We start from the raw sequence: 20,351 nt of genomic DNA, 5'->3' as shown, positions 1-20,351 counted from the left end.
ATCTCTCCACCGCTGAGGCTTCCAGCCTCATTCCTGATGAAGGGCTCCTGCCCAAAACATCGATTTTCCTGCTCCTTGGATGCTACCTGACCTGTTGTGTTTTCCAGCACCACTCTAAACTTGACCCCTGTTTTCAGGCAACTAGCTTTAAAATTGTGTTTGCTGATCATATTTTAACTGAACCTTATGAATGCAGTTGTATTCAACTGACGTTATTCTGAAAATGTAAAAAGAAATTACCTTGCATTTATATAGCCCCTGTCAGAGACTTGAGATTTCAAATTGATTAATAGCCAGTAAATATTTTTAGGGTGCCATCAATATTGTAATGGATTCATCTGATAGTGAGCCAGCAAAGATCCATAAACAGCAATAAAATAAAATTCCAGATACACTGTTTCATGCTGTTGGTTGAAGGATATAATTTAGTCAGGATACTGGAAACCTCCACCGTTCTTCCTCAAACGTAATTCTTTGTATTTTATTTGCACTCAAGCAGGTCCATATTTAACAGCCAAGGTACAGGCCCTTCGACCCTTCAAGCCTGAGCCGATCCAAACGTACTGTCTAAACCTGTCGGTCAATTCCTAAGCATCTGTATCTCTCTACTCCTCACCTACTCATGTATTGATCCAGACGCATCTCAAATGAATCTACCGTGCCTGCCTCTACTACTTCTGCTGGCAACGCGTTCCAAACGCCCACCGCCTTCTGTGTGAAGTACTTGTCGCGTGTATCCCCCTTAAACTTTCCACCTCTCACCTTGAAAGCGTGACCTCTTGTTATTGAATTCTTCACCCTGGGAAAAAGCTTGTCTCTATCCACCTTGTCTATATGATTTTGTAAATCTCAATCAGGTCCCCCCCTCAATCTCCTTAACATTTCACCTGAAAGATTCAGTGCAGTTGTGTTGAGGTAGATTAGCTGAATACAGAAGGAGGCCAACTTTGTCTATTTTCCCTTTAATATTTATTGAACTAGGATTTCTGTAATCTTTGTCAATCAATATTCTTAATAGCCTAGGACTGTGACATTTCCATAGACGAGACACCTCTGCCCAAGATTGAGGACCATTTTTAGGCTAGAGTATACGGAGCAATGGAGTTGAGATACTAATCAACTGTGATATAATTAAATGACGAAAGTTAAGGGCTGAAAGGCCTACTCCGAGCCTGTGTTCAGCATGGACACCTTTGAAGTTCCAATATAGAGTCATAGAGATGTACAGCACATTTGGGTGTCGTCCCATTCCTCCCTCAGTTGAAGCAAAACACTCAGAGTCACAGTAGGTTTACCTCCTTCATCTTTATTCCAGGCCCTGAAGTGAGAGAGAATGATCACCCATGTGCACAGTCTCTCGAACAGCAGTTTCTAAATGAATTATACAGTCACTTTACAGGGAGGAGCATCCAGATAAGGTATATTTATTGGGTGACCATAATAATCAGCGAATATCAATAGTGACGATTAAGTCATCTGCTGTTACACAATGAATATTCTTAACCTTGTTAACTGGCGTCACATAATGAATGTTTTTCACCTTGTTAACTTACTTTACATACTGAATGCGTCCTCATCTTGTTAAATAGCTTTACATAAATGAATGCTTTTTCACCTTGTTAAACCACTATCCTTGCCTCCAGCACCTCATTGTTTACTACAAGTTCTTATCTGATCTGAGTCATGAAAGCTGAGCCTTTTGTCTCTCACAACCCAAAACTTAACTCTTTCCGTACCTGCTCATACCTTATACACATTTTCATTGGTCCAACCCATCCATGCTGACCAGATATTCCAACCTAATCTAGTTCCATTTGCCAGCACTTTGCCCATATCCCTCTAAACCCTTCCGATTAGATTACTTACAGTGTGGAAACAGGCCCTTCGGCCCAACAAGTCCACACTGACCCGCCGAAGCGCACCCACCCAGACCCATTCCCCTACATTTGCCCCTGCACCTAACACTACGGGCAATTTAGCATGGCTAATTCACCTAACCTGCGCATTTTTGGACTGTGGGAGGAAACCAGAGCACCCGGAGGAAACCCATGCAGACACGGGGAGAATGTGCAAACTCCACACAGTCGCCTGAGGCGGGAATTGAACCCGGGTCTCTGGCGCTGTGAGACAGCAGTGCTAGCCACTGTGCCACCATGCTGCCCACTGTGCCACTGTGCCGCCCACATATACCATCCAGATGTCTTTCAAATGTTGCAATTGCACCAGCCTCCATCACTTCCTCTGGCAGCTCATTCCATACATGCATCACATTCTGCATGAAAAAGTTGTCCCTTAGGTCCCTTTTATATCTTTCTCCTCTCACCTTAAAACTATGCCTTGTACTCTTCAGCACATTGGCCATCTGATCAAGATCCTGTTGTAATCAGAGATGATCTTCTTTGCTGTCCACTACACATCCAATTTTGATGTCTCTGCAAACTTACTAACTGTACCTCCTATTTTCACATCCAAATAATTTATATAGATGACAAAAAGTAGTGGACCCAGCACCAATCCTTGTGGCAACTCCACTGGTCGCAGATCTCTAGTCTGAGCAACAACCCTCCACCACCACCACCTGTCTTGTACCATCGAGCCAGTTCTGTATTCAAATGGCTAGTTCTTCCTGTATTCCATGAGATCTAACCTTGCTAACCAGTACCCCATGGGGAACCTTGTCAAATGCTAACTGAAGTCTGTACAGATCACATCCACTGCTCTGCCCTCATCAATCCTCTTTTTCAAAAAACTCAATCAAGTTTGTGAGACATGATTTCTCACACAAAAAGCCATGTTGACCATCCCTAATCAGTCCTTGCCTTTCCAAATACGTGTACATCCTGTCCCTCAGGATTCCCTCCATCAACCTGCCCACCACCGACGTCAGGCTTACTAGTCTGTAGTTCTCTGGCTTGTCCTTACCACCTATCGTAATAGTGCTACCACGTTAGCTAACCTCCAGACTTCCAGCACCTCACCTGTGAGTATACAAATATCTCAATCACTTCCCTAGCTTCTCACAGAGTTCTAGGGTACATCTGATCAGGTCCTGGGGATTTATCCACCTTTATGCATTTCAGGACATCCAGCACTTCCTCCTCTGTAATATGGACATTTTTCAAGGTGTCACCATCTACTTCCCTACATTCTATATCTTCCATGTCCTTTTCCACAGTAAACACTGATGCCAAATACTCGTTTAGTATCTTCCCCCATCTCCTGCTGCTTCACACAAAGGCTGCCTTGCTGATCTTTAATACGTCACATTCCTAACCTCAGCTAAGTAGAGAGAGAAAATCATCCCTTGATTGCATTTGCAGATTTCTTTGTGACTGGCAATAGGTTACATTGGGAGAAGCATTGGGTGATAGTTGTTATCATGTGTGAGACATGGAGAACAGGACGGCACGGTGGCTCAGTGGTTAGCACTACTGCCTCACAGCCTCAAGGACCCAGGTTCGATTCCTCCCTTGGCGACTGTGTGGAGTTTCTCCCCGCGTCTCTGTGGGTTTTCTCCGGGTGCTCCCACAATCCAAAGATGTACAGGTCAGGTGACTTGGCCATGCTAAATTGCCCATAGTGATAGATGCATTAGTTAGGGAAATGAGTCTGGGTGGGTTATTGTTCGGAAGGTTGGTGTGGACTTGTTGGGCCGAAAGGCCTGTTTCCATACTGTAGAGAATCTAATCGACACTTTGTAAGATCAAAGTTCTGTCTGTTTTGAGTGAGCATTAAGGCTGCAATTGGTATTTCTGGAAATATGAAATCTAATTTGGCTTCTTCATTAGAATCTGCTTCGTGCTTGTGAGATTATTTTATTTTTAAAATTTTTGTTTGTGGTCTATAGTACTTCAGATGTTAGTACTCTGCTCAGTGACATCAATATCACTGAGGTCTTTGTCCTGAAGGACAGCTGCCCAGGATATGAGGCAGCATTTGAAGGAAGACTCCAAACACTCAACTGATTTGATTTTCCCATTAGGAGGCACCTCTCATCATTGAGAAAAGAAAACTTAGATTTATACAGTGCCCCTCATATCGGCTGCATGTAACAAAATGGTTGATTGTTGATGGCTGTTGGACAAAATGTGGCAACCGATTTGCGCCTAGCAAGCTGTCTAAAACAGCAATGTGCTAATGACTAAATAATTTATAAACTCTTTCTGGAAAGTTATGAAATAAATTTGCTTTTAAAACATTTTACTGTGAATTAAATTCATGAGAAAATAGCTCCATGCTTTGATAGTCCATGGTGTAAAGTGCATCTTCTTACATCTTTGCTGTCCAGAGGAAGACTGCAGTCTAACTTGTGAAGTTAATTTTCATGGAAAATTCTTGCATGTAATACACAGCTGCATTATGACCCATTTAACTGTGAAAAATGAAACACATTGTGTTTCTCCTGAATTGTTGTAGAAATATCTTCTTTTGAAATAGCTTGGTAGAAAGATTATGCTGTTCACAACAACTACTAATTGTCGTCCCGTTCCCCCCCTTCAGTCGAAGCAAAACGCTCAGAGGCACAGTGTAGTTTTACTTCCTTCATCTTTATTCTGGGCTGTGGAGGGAGAGAGAGCAATTTCCTATATGCACAGAGACATGAGTTTCACAGTCTTCTCTGGAACAGCAGTTTCTCAATGAACTTATCTAGTCATTTTATAGCTCTATCATGTCTAATGTTTCTAGACAAAGTAAATTTAATATGTGGCCTGCAGGTGGGGTCAGCACCCAGCAGTGAGGGTAGACTATTCATATTCAGGAATAGACAGCATTGCAAAGTGGTATTTTTGTAGGGGACAGTTCTCTTTCAAAACAAAATTGTAGTTGCATTGTCTATTTCTTCTATTAAGGCAGAAAAACCAAGTCAAGGTGCGTAACAAACTGGTTCCCATTGTTTGCAGCAGAGGCTGAAGTTCTTATTGTCCTGAACGTAGTGCAATCTAAGTGCATCTTGAGGAAGTGGGATAATGGATTTATTTTTGTTGTTTGCTTGTTTTGTTGTTGTTTAGTTTAGATAACTGTGTCATGATTGTTCAGTTACTGTTGGACTTGTGTCTGGTGGTGGTATAAGAACAATAGACTTGATCAGAACCGTGAGAAAGTGAGGGCTGCAGATGCTGGAGATCAGAGCTGAAAATGTGTTGCTGGAAAAGCGCAGCAGGTCAGGCAGCATCCAAGGAACAGGAGAATTGACGTTTCGGGCATAAGCCCTTCTTCTGTGGCTGGATTACAACAGCAGTGAAATTAAAGTGTCCTGTAACAAGAATAATTTATAATTGTCATTTTACATTTTAACTTTTATACATGATTTAAGTGGATTAACAATTGCAAATGGGAGGGATGCTTGGGCAACTTTCTTACCCTTCTACTTACACATTGATTCTCCATTGACCTGTGGTAACATTGTACTTTAAGCAAAAGGCAGGGAGTTCTAAAAAATATTACCCATCTCTAGCTCAGTGCTCAACCAGGGACTCTGTCAGTGCAACAATTTCACATTTTTTTTAGGTAGATATTATTGCTTTGAAGTTCCATTTAAAAAAATGTGACGTGGCTATTGCACAAGTTTATTGTAACTCGAGACCGCACGCAAACGAACTATCGCATTTTATCAGAACCAATGCATTTCACATCTGTATTTTAAAGTATTATAGACTTTGGATCTAATCTCTGTAAAAATTTAGTCTGAGTAGAACTTTATTATTTGATTGCTATTTCAGAAATAAAATTCCGATTTCAGTTAAATTGGAGCAAGAATACATATTTTCGTTTTGCATTCATAGTTTAGTTGCTGGGATATAATCTAATTTCCATCTGGCTTAAAATCGCAATACGTCATCTACTTCTATTTTAATAAATGTTATTCCCTTGTTCAAGAAAGGGAATAGGGATAACCCTGAGGATTATAGACTGGTCAGTCTTACATCGATGTTGGGCAAGTTTTTGGAGAGGATTCTGAGAGACAGGATTTATGATTATTTGGAAAACCATAGTCTGATTAGAGATAGTCAGCATGGCTTTGTGAGGGGCAGGTCATGCCTCACAAGCCTTATTGAATTCTTTGAGGATGTGACAAAATACATCGAAGTTAGAGCAGTGGATGTGGTGTATATGGATTTTAGCAAGGTGTTTGATAAGGTTCCCCATCTTAGGCTCATTCAGAAACTAAGGAACCATGGGATGCAGGGAAAACTGGCTGTCTGGATACAGAATTGGCTGGCCATTAGATGACAGAGAGTGATAGTAGATAGAAAGTATTCAGCCTGGAGCTTGGTGACTAATGGTGTTTCACAAGGATCAGGTCTTGGACCTTTGCTCTTTGTGATTTTTGTAAGTGACCTGGATGAGGAAGTGGAAGGGTGGGTTAGCAAGTTTGCTAATGACAGAAGTTTGGTGGAGTGATAGATTGTGTGGAGGACTGTTGTAGGTTGCAATGGGACATTGACAGGATGTAGAGCTGGGCTGTGAAGTGACAGATGGAGTTCAACCTGGAAAGGTGTGAAGTGATTCATTTTGGAAGGTCGAATTTGAATGCAGAGTAAAGGGATAAAAGCAGGATTCGTGGCAGTGTGGAGGAACAGAATGATCTTTGGGTCCATGTCATAGATTCCTCAAAGTTGACACCCAAGTTGATAGGGTTGTTAAGGCGAATGGTGCGTTAGCTTTCATTTATAGAGGGACTGAGTTTAAGATCCGTGAGGTTCTGCTGCAGCTCCTTAAAGCCCTGGTTAGACCACACTTGGAATATTGTGTTCAGTTCTGGTTGCCTCATTATAGGAAGGATATAGAAGCTTTAGAGAGGGTGCAGAGGAGATTTACCAGGATGCTGCCTGGACTGGAGGGCATGCCTCATGAAGAAAGGTTGAGGGAGCTTGGGCTTTTCTCATTGGAGTGAAGAAGGTTGAAAGGTAACTTGATAGAGGTGTACAAGATGATGAGAGGCATAGATAGAGTGGATAGGCAAATGGCTGTCACGAGAGGGCATAATTTTAAGGTGATTGGAGGAAGGTGTAGGGGAGATATCAGAGTTAGGTTCTTTACACAAAGAGTGGTGGGTGTGTGGAATGTAATGCCAGCAGTGGTAGTAGAGTCAGATACATTAGGGACATTTAGTGACTTTTGGATAAGCACATGGTTGAAAGTAAAATGAAGGGTATGTAAGTTAGTTTGATCTTAGAGTAGAAGAGCTTGAGATGTGGATAATTGAATGGGAATCAGAGTTATGATAATGCTGCTCCTTTAATAAGATTATTTGTCTTTGGTTTTATTTCCAGAGGGGTAGTAAATGCATGGGTTTCATTGTGCCTGGATTTTGAGTTTTAGGTTGAAACTTTATTGCTGGAACAGCACAGCAGGTCAGGCAGCATCCAGGGAACAGGAGATTCGACGTTTCGGGCACAGGCCCTTCTTCAGGAATGAAGAAGGGCCTGTGCCCGAAACGTCGAATCTCCTGTTCCCTGGATGCTGCCTGACCTGCTGTGCTGTTCCAGCAATAAAGTTTCAACTTTGATCTCCAGCATCTGCAGACCTCACTTTCTCCTCTTTTGAGTTTTAGGGCCAATTTGATTATAGTTAACAGATACTGCTTCAGGCAAAAAGCTTTGAAGTTTTAAGTAAAAGACTTCTACAATGAAAGGGGAACGGCCAGTTCCCCCAGCTCAGCTTTTACACTGGTTTGTTTTGATTTTGGTTTTAGCAGTCAGGCTGTTCAGAGCTGCTGGTCCGCAAGCTGGGGAATCCAAAGAAACAGCTGCATGGAAGAAAGTGTTCCATGCTGAATCTCTCTGCCATCTGTCTCTGCTGTAAGAACCTGTGTCTGATTTTACCTTTTTGCAAAGGAGGTGTTTATGGGGACTGTTGCAGGCATTTGGAACAACACCATTAAGTTGGGATAGTCTGTTGAGTTTTCAGATGGGTTAAATTATTCTACATTCTGTTCTCTTTTGTTTGTGTTTCCTTCGGTAATCTTGCAAATAAATTCTGTTTTGTTTAAAACTAAGTAGTTGGGCTGACTGTATCACTCCTGGAATAATATCCACTTTACATTTGCTTACATCAACTAGAAAAGTTCGGGATCGGGTTACTTTCTTGAAATGCTTTGAGGAGTTCTGACTTCGTCCATTACAGAGTGCAAATTTTCTGTATGTTCTCTGAGGCACTACTAATCTGTAGTGCAGAAGGACGAAAGGCCTTGTTTGATATAATCAGGCAGTTGCATAACTGATTATTCACTATGTTCCATTGTTTTTGGATAATCCTATCGTCAATAAAGCCCACTTTTAAATTTAAGCTGAATAGTATGACTGCAGTGTAGTATGTTTCCACCTGTTGCAGTGACTAGGAGTGTAATAGTCTGAAACTTTTCTGATGCTAAGTGCCAAAGTGTTAAGTAAACCAAATGGTTCAGCCAATGTCCCAGTCATGCTGTACCTATGCTTATACATTTTGGCTTCTAGAAGAAGTAGATCTGCTGTTGGAAGTGGATCTTTTATTCTGGACATGGTTAATGAACTGGAAAAGAGCCTGAATTTTAATGGTGGGTACTCAAAATTCTGAGGACATATCAAATTTCGTGAATTCAGAGAATTACTGAGGCCTGAAATAAAAAACTGAAAATGTTGAAACTACTCAGCAGGTTTGGTAGCCTTTGGACAGAGAAATAGAGTTAATATTTAAGGTCCATTAATTTTCCATCAAGTCTGTTAATCTGTTTTAATGATGTTTGCCAGGACAGCAGTGAGACATTTTACATACCTTTGCAGACATTTGAGATGTTGGTGTAATCTCTAATCCGAATGACAGCCTGTCCAGTGATTTAACATGGCTGTAATACTGCATTTCAAGTATCAGCTTAGATGATATGTTCATATCCTGCTGTCTGGCTTGAACATGTGTTCCTTTGGTTGCTACAATTGATTAAAGTTGTCACTTAGTCTGTGTCTCATGTTAAACATGAAAGATCATTCAGCTCATTTTAATTTCTAAAACTACAAATTATTTCTTAAATATTTCATGATTTTTGCTGGCACTGCCCTAGTGCAAAATCCACTCCATATATTGATTTCATTGATGAACTTCCTGGTATCCATCCAAAATTAGCCTTTTGCTACTTCAGTCCCGTATCTTTGTATGAATGAAAATCACTTCAGTTTTCTCCATTTAGGGCTGGAAAGTTTGATTTCCCGTTATGTTTTCAACTCTGGTCCTTTGACATTGAGGAGAAAGTGAGGACTGCAGATGCTGGAGATCAGAGCTGAAAATGTGTCGCTTTTCCAGCAACACATTCTCCTTTGACAATGAATCAAGATTCTAATCACAGTTCTGTAGGCTTGGAGCAGCATTCTCTCTGATTTGTGTCATTTAGTGCTAGTCATATAGTTAAATGCTCTGTTGGATTTGTTGATTTTTTAGTGTTGGATTAAGTGAGCCGTGATCTCTTTTGAGACTCTCAATCTCTTTCAATTCTTTCTTAGTTTGAGAATGTTATCCCTGTGATCTATGCACCAGTGTCTCATTTGTATAGTTTGCAAATCGAGCATCAGCACTTAATCTTTGATCTTGGTAAAGAGTTCAAGTTATTTTGATTTTTGATTTAATGCTCTGGTCTTAATTAAGTGACAGGTTTGTAAAATGACAGATGTTAATTGATGTTCTTCTTTCCCTCAGCTCTCCAGTGGAAATCCCGTGTATGAGACTTATTACCGTCAGGTGAGCTGCTTTGCTGTGGTAATCACAACCATTCATGATTGTAAACTTCTCTATCAATCTCTTCCTTAACCTCTGTAAGGAGAATAAGCCAACTTCTCTATTCTCTCCAAGTGACTGTCCTTGCCTCGTCTCAGATACAATTTCGCTAAGTCTCCTTGACATCCTCTCTAAGACCTAGAAATCCTTCCTGAGGCATAGTGCCCAGAATTGAACTTAGGAAAACAGGTGTAAACTAACCTATTGGGTTTAAAGCTGAGCTTTTTTGTTACGCAGTCCTCCAATGTTGTTCCCTTATTAAAGAAAAGAAGCAGGGATAAACCAGGAAATTATGGGCTGGTGAACCTGACGTCCTTGGTGGGGAAGCTCTTGGAGGAGATATTGAGGGACAGGATAGATGTAAATTTGGAAGAAACTGGGACTAGTTGGTGACAGGTAGTGTGGCTTTGTATGGGGAAGGTCATGTCTCACTAACCTGATTCAATTTTTTGAAGAGGTGACAAGGATTATTGGTGAGGGAACGGCTGTGGATGTAGTTTATATGGGCTTTAGTAAGACATTTGCTAATGTCCCACATAGCAGATTGGTACAAAAACTAAAATTCAATGGGATTTGGAGTAGGCTGGCTGGATGGCTTGGTCATAGAAGACAGAAGGTAGGGGTGGAAGGGTGTTTTTCAGAATGAAGACCAGTAACTATTGGTGTTCCACAGGGATCAGTTTTAAGTTCTCTGTTGTTTGGAGTATATATAAATGATCTGGGGGAAACTGTGGGTGGTTTAATTAATAAATTTGCAGATGACACAAAGATTGATTGAATTTCTGATTGTGCTGATGATTGTGAAAGGATACAACAGATTGGCGACTTGGGCACCGAAATGGCAGATGGAGTTTAATCCAGAAAAATGCAAGGTAATGCATTTTGGAGTTCAAATGTAGGTGTTAATTATACTGTAAATTGCAGAGCCCTTAAGAACATTAACATACAGACAGATCTGGGGTTCAGGTCCACAGTTCTCTCAAAGTGGCAACACAAGTGGCCAAGGTGATTAAGAAGGTATATGGCATGCTTGCCTTCAAGAGTTGGCAAACTATGTTGAAACTATATACAACCTTTGTTAGGCTGCATTTGGAGTATAGTGTGCAATTTTGGTCACAACACTATCAGAAGGACTTGGAATCTGTGGAGAGAGTGCAGAGAAGGTTCACCAGGATGTTGCCTGGCCTCGAGGGCATTGGCTATGACGATAGGTTAACAAGACTAAGAAAGTTTTCACTGGAAAGATGGTGGCTGAGAGGAGACCTGATAGAGATCCACATAATTATGAGAGGCATTGATAGGGTAGATAATCAGAGGCTTTTTCCCAGTATTGAAGTTTCAATTACAAGGAGGTACAGGTTCAACGTTGGGGGTGGGGGGCACAGTTTAAGGGAGGTTTTTCTCGCAGAGTGTGGGAGGAGTCTGGAGTGCGCTGCCGGAAGAGGTTTTTAGATTCGATTAGATTCCCTACAGTGTGGAAACAGGCCCTTCAGCCATCCAGTCCACACCGACCCCCTGAACAGTAACCCACCTAAACCCATTTCCCTCTGACTAACTGACCTAACACTATGGGCAATTTAGCATGGCCAGTTCACCTGACCTGCGCATCTTTGGACTGTGGGAGGAAACCGGAGCACCCGGAGGAAACGCACACAGACACAGGGAGAATGTGCAAACTCCACACAGACAGTCACCCGAGGCTGGAGTTGAACCTGGGACCCTGGTGCTGTGAGGCAGCAGTGCTAATCATTGAGCCCTGTGCCACCCCAGAAAGCAGGTACACTGGCGAATTTAAGAGGCATCTGGATAGGTGTATGAATAGGGAGGGAATAGAGGGATACAGACCGAATAAGGGCAGAAGGCTTGTTTTTTTAGTTTAGATTAGAGTGGTGCTGTAAAGCACAGCAGATCAGGCAGCCGTGATTATCGACTCAGGCTTGGAAGGCCAAAGGGCCTGTTCCTGTGCTATACTTCTCTTTGTTTATTAATAAAGTTAAGGATCTCGCATGCCTTTTTAACAACTATCTTAACTTTACCTTCCACCTTTTATACTTTATATATGTGCTGTGCCTACATGTCCATTATTGAACCATAACATTGAATCATATTGTCTCTTCTCTTCTCGAACCTAACTGTATCATTCTATACTCCTCTACTTTAAATCTCATCAGCCATCTGTTTACCAGGCTATATCAGCACTCAAAATAATTATTTATTTCATGTTCCTTTTAAGATTTTTCAAAAATTCTTTTTGATTTTCCAGGCTACCTTTTGGTCTTCCAGAGTTTATTTGTCAGTCTTACTTACTCCTTCATTAGGTAGTCATTTAGTAATAATACCATCTCTCTTTGTTTATATATGGTATGTTTTGGATTTCACATAAGCAGACTGAGAATATTGCATCTATATCTGCAGTAATCATCACTGCTCCATTAAACTTAAAGCCAGACTTGCACAAAGAAAGTATTAATTTCCTGCTCATAATATTTAAATAGGTACAGAATAACAGCAATAAATTAGCGATAAATGGTTTTATTTTAAAAATAGCTGTCAAACACTTCTAAAAATCATCACCATAAATGTGCTTTCTGCAGAAGAGGATGAGGCTGCTCCACAAATATCCCATCCCCAATGATGAGAGAGCTTAGCAAAAGAGAAGGGCTACATCTGCAATACTGGGATAATTGTCCTGTCTACAAGATGCAGGATGCATTCAACCCAGGCAAAAATTACCCTATCAGTCTATTCTCGATCATTAGCAAAGTTATGGAGGGGGCCTCAGTGCTGTCAAGTGGCACTTGTTCAATATAAACCTGTTCACAGACACTCTGCTAGGGCCACTCAGCAGTGACCTTATTGCAACTTTGGTCCAAGCATGGATAAAATAGCTGAACCCAAGGAATGAATTATGAGTGCCTTCCCTTGACATCATGTCAGCATTTGACCAAGTGAGGTAGGAAGGATCCCTGACTGGAGGCTTCTTCAAGATAATTCTTTATTTCGTGCTTCTTTCTTCCAGCTACCATCTGGATTTGTTCCACCTATCGACCAACCTGGTCATACCAACTACCTGTGTTCACCTATCACCACCTCGCCACTCTGCCCCTCTCCCCACCCAAAAACCTCCCCCACCCCCTTTATCTGCAGCTCCCCAACCCCCACCCCCAGTCCTAAAGAAGGGTTATATCTGAAGTGTTGACTTCTCCACCTCCTGATGCTGTCTGTCTTGCTGCCTGTTCCAGCCTCCTGCTTGTCTGTCAAGGATCCCTAACAAAACTGAAGTCAATGGGATTCAGAAGGATTCTTCTGCAGCAATTCAAGAAGGCAGCTCACCACCACTCTTTGTAAGGCTATTATGTTTGGGCAATAGAGGCTGACCTAGTCAGTCACATCCCAAGAAGAAATATTTTTTAAAAAGACTGATGGTTCACATCTAAATGGTTGTGTTTGATAACCCATGAATGCAAATCTTAACAAAATTGCAGCCATGTATTTTCCCCTTTTTTTTTTGTCCATCCTGAAGCTTTATTACAGAGATCTTCTCTCCATCCCCTTTGCAGCTCATTACCTGTCCCCCTTACCCCTCTCTCAGTCCTTGTACCAACATTGCAGCCTGTCTCTACTACTTGCCATCTTTTACTCTGGCTGAGACAGCATTTATTGTCCAACCCTAGTTGCCCTTGAGGAGGTGTCATTGAGCTGCCTTCTTGCTGCTGCAGTCATTTGCTGTAGGTAAATCCACAATGCCACTAGGGAAGGAGTTCCAGGATTTCAACTCTGTGATACTGAAGGAACAGCAATATATTTCCAAGTTGGCATTGTGAGTAGCTTAGAGGGACACTTGCAGGGGTTGGTGTTCCAGTGTATCTGCTGCCCTGTCCTTCTAGATGGAAATGGTTATGAATTTGAAAGGAGCTGTCTAGTTACTGTCCTCCTCAACATTCTAACTTTGCTGGTAGCCAAAATTTCCCATGCTCTTGACAAAGGGTCAGTTGAGTTGTGTATTGGAAGCTTAATTAGTGTTACATTTTTTTGCTGCTAATCCTCAATCCCCAAATCCTTCCACTGTAACAATTAAGGAAGCAGAGGTCAAACAAGCAAGTTAACTTGTGGTGAGTTTTGTTTTTGCTGCAGTCAGTTAGAGAGCACCATGTGCGGTTACCTGGGAGCAGTTTACTTCCAAATGTTTTAGTTATGCCTGGGACAGAGCAGAACTGGAAGGAAATGCAGTAAGATAGTTTTGTTTCGGGACAGGCAGCAGAGAAAAGTGGCCGAGCAGAGGCTGATAGCTAAGTTCGATACCCACAGGGAGGGCCTCAACCAGGACCTTGGGATCATGTCACATTACAGGTGATCACCATTGCACTATACACACACACACAGACACTCCTACACACACACACACTCCTATACACACACATACACACAGACACGCACACAGATACTCATACACACTCCTACAGGCACACACACTCCCACACTCACATATGCATCCTCTCACAGATTTAGGCACTTTAGACTCACATACACACACATATACACTCTCTCTCACACTCACAACCCCTCACCCCAGACAGATACACACACACACACAAAAACCCACATGCACACATGTACATATATGTTTGTGGGGTGAATTTGTACTTGCAGAGTTACATTGTACTTTGCTCAAAAACTGCATAAATTCATGTAAGACTGTTAACTCACTTTTTAGATTAGAATCAGCTAAACATTATAGCACAGACAGAGAACACAGGGGGCTAACACCTTCAACATATTGTCTGGCTAACCTCACTCACTCACTCACTCTCACTCACTCTCACTCACTCTCACTCACTCTCACTCACTCACTCTCACTCACTCACTCTCACTCACTCACTCACTCACACTCACACTCACACTCACACTCACACTCACAACTCCCACCTCAGACAGACAAAGACCCACATTCACACATATATTTTGTGGGGTGAATTTGTACTTGCAGAGTTACATTGTACGTTGCTTAAAAACTGCATGCATTCATGTAGAACTCTGAGCTCAAAAACTGCATGAATTTATGTAAAACTCTGTTATCTCACTTTTTAGATTAGAATCAATCTAAGCATCAGGTCATAGACAGAGAACACAGGGGGCTAACACCTTCAACATATTGTCTAGCTATCACCATTGTTAACAGCTAACCTGAGAATGCAACTTTTAAAAAAAAGTGTCGATAGTAGTCATGATTTGGATTTGCCGGTGTTGGACTGGGGTGTACAAAGTTAAAAATCACACAACACCAGGTTATAGTCCAACAGGTTTAATTGGAAGCACACTAGCTTTCGGAGCGTCCAATTAAACCTGTTGGACTATAACTTGGTGTTGTGTGATTTTTAACTTTAAAAAAAAGGTTTTGTGATTTACGCATGAAAGAAGTGAAACTATCACTGTATTCTAACAGATGAAAGGCTTAACAGACAATCAATTTTTCAATGTATAATTTCAGTTACATCACACTGTAAATTTTTGCTATAAATTCTGTGCTACGATCGAGCCTTCCACTATCACCTGATGAAGGACCGTCGCTCCTAAAGCTCGTGTACTTCCAATTAAACCTGTTGGACTATAACCTGGTGTTGTCTGATTTTTAACTTTGTTTTGTTACAGTCACGTAAAAAGAAGTGTCTTATTGGATAAAAATAGACCCAGAAATAAAGGAGAAGCCATTTGGAGTGGCACCTTCTAAAAATGAAAAATACCTAAAACAAAAAGTTACTTTTCGAAATGAAGTTGAGCTTCTTTGTGACTGAGAGGATAAATTGTTGTTTTGGAACTGAAGTGCCAAATATTCAGATAAGGCATACAGCTGCACAAACATAAAGGTTGGCTGTGAGCAGCTCATTGTTAAACAAGTTATTTTGTGTCCCTAAATGAAGGTAAAGTTGTCTCAGCTCCTTATAAAACGTTTGTCAAACTGCCCATGTAAATAATATCAGTATTAAAATTACCTTTACTGTTGTCATAAGTACTGGTGCGGTCATGTGTCACCTCTCCACTCAAAGTTCTGATTGTGACCTTGAGATATTAGTGCATTGTCTTGAAAGAGGGAGCAATTGATTGGTGAATCACTAAAGTCAATGGCAGTACTTGGTATAATGCCTTGATATCAGTTTTCTTGGTTCTAGGACCTTAAAATCAATGGTTAAGAACATAAAATTTGGGTTTTATCTTCTCACATTATTCTGTATTCTTGGAATTGAATTTTATGATGTGTTCAGAAATGCTGATTTATTTTTGATCTTTTTATTAGTTTGTAAGAAAGTTAAGTCGTTTCAATTCATGAGGCACTGCTTTTATTAAAGTAATGAGGGGGCATCTGTTTGTTTGCAATTATAGTAAAAATGTCAAATGCAGAATTGCAGAACCTACTGCTAAATCTTTACCCGCAGATGATGTCAGTCATCATTTGAGGTTTTTCAAAAGGTTGAAATGATATAGATTACATTTGAACATAAGCACATACGAACTAAGAGCTATTTGTGCTATTTATCCCCATATTTGTATTTGTCTTTGTCTTGGTTGGAGTTTTCAAAACAACAATCTTTGTAGTGAGTTACTCATGATCATTGACTAAGTTACATTAGATTCCCTATAATATGGAAACAGGAGAAAGTGAGGTCTGCAGATGCTGGAGATCAGAGCTGGAAATGTGTTGCTGGAAAAGCGCAGCAGGTCAGGCAGCATCCAGGGAACAGGAGAATCGACGTTTCGGGCATAATTCCTGAAGAAGGGCTTATGCCCGAAACGTCGATTCTCCTGTTCCCTGGATGCTGCCTGACCTGCTGCGCTTTTCCAGCAACACATTTCCAGCTATAATATGGAAACAGGCTATTTGGCTCAACAAGTTCACATCGACCCTCTAGACCCATTCCCCTACCCTATATTTATCCCTGATTAACACTATGGGCAATTAGCATGGCCAATTCACCTGACCTACACAATTTTGGATTGTGAGAGGAGACCAGAGGAAACCCACGCAGACACTGGGAGAATGTGCAAACTCCACCCAGATGGCTGACCAAGACAGGAATCGAACCTGCGTCCCCTGGTGCTGTGAGGAAGCAGTGCTACCCACTAAGCCACTGTGCCGCTCCTGATCACTTCTGCATTTCTTTCTTTCTGCCCATGTTTCCTTGGTTTGTTTACTAGAAATAAAATGACCCAGCAATTCTAATTCCTTCACCACATGTTGCAGTTCCCTTGTTTCAAGCCTTTAATTTGCCATAAGATTACAGTCCTGCCGTTTGACATTTCACACACTTGTCCCACTAAGTATTTCCTTGTATCCCACATCTGCCATTCACTCCTTGCATGTAGCTGTCCCCTTCATGAACCTCAAAGATTTGAATTGATCTGTTGCAAAATCATCTTAATTAGCTATGCCGTGTCTGGATTGACATTTCTAATTCAGCTGCTTCTTTGTCAATAGCTAGATTATCTTCTGCGTATCATTGGATAGTGACATTTTTCTTCCCGATGATTCCAATTTGCCCTTGCCTAGCCTTTTTATCCTTGCAAAATTCAAGGAACTTACAGGTTTGAGACTATCCTTACAGTTGCTTTGCTCCTATTCTTACCCTTAGAAGTGGAAGCAAAGAACACATTCCATTCTGCAGCTTCTTGTCGACTGTAACCAGTCTATTCCCTGTTGCCCTGATAACCTCATCACTCATTATCTGACCACTCGACCATTGATCTCTGTCTTGATATTTACCAATATTCTAAATGGCTGACCACCTCTGACTCATCTTCAGTCTTCAACCTATTTAAAAATACTTCAATAAGCTTATTCCACACTATATCAGTGACAGGATTGAGATGGGAAGTGTCTTAATTCATAGCTTTGAATATTTGGAATTTTTTACCAGAGTGCTGTGGATAATTGAGTATATTCAATCCTAGGTCACAGAACATAGAATAGTACAGGCCCTTTGGCCCTCAATGTTGTGCCGACCCTTTATCCTACTCTAAGATCTGACCAACTTACATACGAGTCGCTTAAATGTCCCTAATGTATCTGACTCTACCACCACTGCTGGCAGTGCATTCCATGCACCCACCACTCTCTGTGTAAAGGACCTACCTCTGACATCTCCCCTATACCTTCCACCAATCACCTTAAAATTATGACCCCTCGTGATGGTCATTTCCGCCCTGGGAAAACGTTTTTGGCTATCCACTCTATCTATGCCTCTCATCATCTTGTAAACTCTATCAAGTCACCTCTCATTCTTCTTCACTCCAATGAAAAAGCCCCTAACTCCCTCAACCTTTCTTGATAAGACATGCCGTCCAGCCCAGGCAGCAACCTGGTAATCTTCTTGGGCCGATGGGCCTGTTTCCACACTGTAGGGTATCTAATCTAATCTAATCTAATCTAATTTTTAAAATTTCAACATCCTTCTGATAATGAGATGACCAGAACTGAACACAGTATTCCAAGTGTGGTTTAATCGGGGCTGTATAGAGCTGCAGCGTAACTTTGCGGATCTTAAACTCCATCCCCCTGCTAATGAAAGCCAACACATTATATGCCTTCTTAATAACCCTCTCAATTTGGGTGGCAACTTTGAGGGATCAATGGACAACGACTCAAATATTCCTCTGTTCCTCTACACTGCCAAGAATCATGCCTTTAACCCTGTATTCTGCATTCAATTTCACCCGTTCAAGATGAATCACTTCACACTTTTGCAGGTTAAACTCCGTCTGCCACTTCTCAGCCCAGTTCTGCATCCTGTCAATGTCCCCTTGCAACCTACAACAGCCCTCCACACTATTTGCGTCTCCACCAACCTTCGCAAAGAACATCACCAAAGGTTTTGGATAGTAAGAGAACTGAGGGATTTGCAGATTGCATATAGTTGAGAAAGACATCATCCTGGCTCTTAGTGAATCATATTGCAAACTCAACCGCTCCATTCCTTTTTCTTAGAATGTAACTTTACAGCCTTTTCTGGTCACTATCACAATTTCTTGCCCTTGATCTTTGTTGTTCTGTTCTTTTCCCATCCTGTCTTTGAAGTCACCTTTAAACATGTTGATTATGTTCTTCTGAACACCTCACACATCTTTCTAAACCTTCTGCTTTTTGCTGCTACTTGTACCTTTTTGTTTTTCCCTCCTTTGAAAGTTTAACCAAGTAGATAGCTACACTAATTTCTATAGAAATTCTCTCAGAATCTGTAAAGTTTTCAATGTTATTCAGGTATTTACAACAATGATAATCACTAATTGCTTTTATATAATGCCCCATCAAAACAGGGTTTGATACTGTTGCTGCTCAGGGAGACTGCAGGCAATTTACCCAAGAAGTGATGGGTGAACAGCAGTAAGAGTTAGCTACTCTGTTGATTAAAGCTATGAATTGCAAAATTTTGATAATGCAAGATTTCATGGTTGATTAAAATTCTACCAAAGATGATCATGTGATGTAGGATTTAAACTTATGAATAGTAAAAACTACTTATAACACAATCACACCATGGAACACTTTATAGAAAAGTGAATGTGCAGGAACAGGAAGTTGTGCGGTCACACAACAACCAGGAAAGCAAATTGCAAGTTTGAAACAAGCAGAGACTATAGGAGAAAGATGCAGATAATGAAAAGAGTTTCCCAAAACCAGGGCCCCTCCAAACAAGCAGCTACAGTGCCCTAGCTGTTCCAGAGCCTGCAGATCAAGAATGGACCACTTTAGTCACCAACTGTTGTGCCATGTTCCACAGAGACAAGTCCTTCCTAAAATCTTTGCCAGTAAAGAATCTGCTGTCATTGCTGTTGGCTGCCCTGCAATTTGAGGCTGAGGGTCATGAATTTATGTCATGGTTTTAGTATGAATGAACAGGCCAATTCTCAACTTGCAGATCTTTGGGCACATGGGGTGGAGCATCCTATGAGCTAGTGGGATCTGGAGTTCAGGACTTGCTTCCTTTTCTTTTCCTTGCAGCTGCTGCTCTGCCCCATTATTAAGGTGTTGTGATTTAAAACCTGCTGCAGCTTAATGGGAAAGTTGTCACATTTTTGAATGATTGCTAACAAATTCCTTCTGCTCATTAAGTTCACTGTCATTGTGCTACAAGCAGAGCTTTAGAGTCACTTTGGAGTGTTTCCTTTGTTCTTACCTGGAATGTTGCCCATTTGAAACTTGAGAGAACAGCACTTGCCCAGGGAGGCAATGGCCTACTAGTATTATCGCTGGATTGTTAATCCAGAGACCCAGGTAATGCTTAAAGACTTAGCTTGTAAGTCAGTGGCTTCTATTTACAGAAGCAGGAGCAGTGAGAGCATGGACCAGGGTGCTGCCGGGAAGGTAAATTTCTCTTTTATAGACTTACCTCGCAAATAGGCTGAGCGAAGGCTCAATAGGAGTGAAGGCAGAAACAGGGATTGCTCGATTCATGAGCTGATATATTTGTGCTCTGGCTAAACCCAAGACACTACATGTGTTGTGTCTCCCAGCTGCTGTCGTCCTCTAACCAAAAAAAACTGTGTGTGGAGGGTTGGTAAGGTAAGGCTTCTTTTACATTTATTCAATCTCTCTTGGCAACTTAGGGCGGAGGAGA

General features: G+C 41.3%; 1 protein-coding gene across 14 annotated transcripts in view; it reads left to right on the top strand.

Moving 5' to 3' along the window:
- The window catches only part of eps15l1a (epidermal growth factor receptor pathway substrate 15-like 1a), a 390,058-nt gene that overhangs the window by 82,589 nt on the left and 287,118 nt on the right, over window positions 1-20,351 (top strand). For all 14 annotated transcript variants that reach the window (XR_006316095.1, XM_043720770.1, XM_043720773.1 and 11 more), the window contains exon 2: window positions 9,667-9,708. Coding sequence is in view for 13 of the 14 variants with exons in the window: in XM_043720770.1 (XP_043576705.1) it covers window positions 9,667-9,708 (42 nt within the window). In the remaining variant the exon portion in view is untranslated. The remainder of the gene's footprint in view (window positions 1-9,666; window positions 9,709-20,351) is intronic.

Source organism: Chiloscyllium plagiosum, chromosome 31, assembly GCF_004010195.1.
Source record: "Chiloscyllium plagiosum isolate BGI_BamShark_2017 chromosome 31, ASM401019v2, whole genome shotgun sequence".
Lineage (NCBI taxonomy): Eukaryota > Metazoa > Chordata > Chondrichthyes > Orectolobiformes > Hemiscylliidae > Chiloscyllium > Chiloscyllium plagiosum.
The sequence above is the reverse complement of the archived record's forward strand: the minus strand, read 5'-3'. Positions and strand labels throughout refer to the sequence as shown.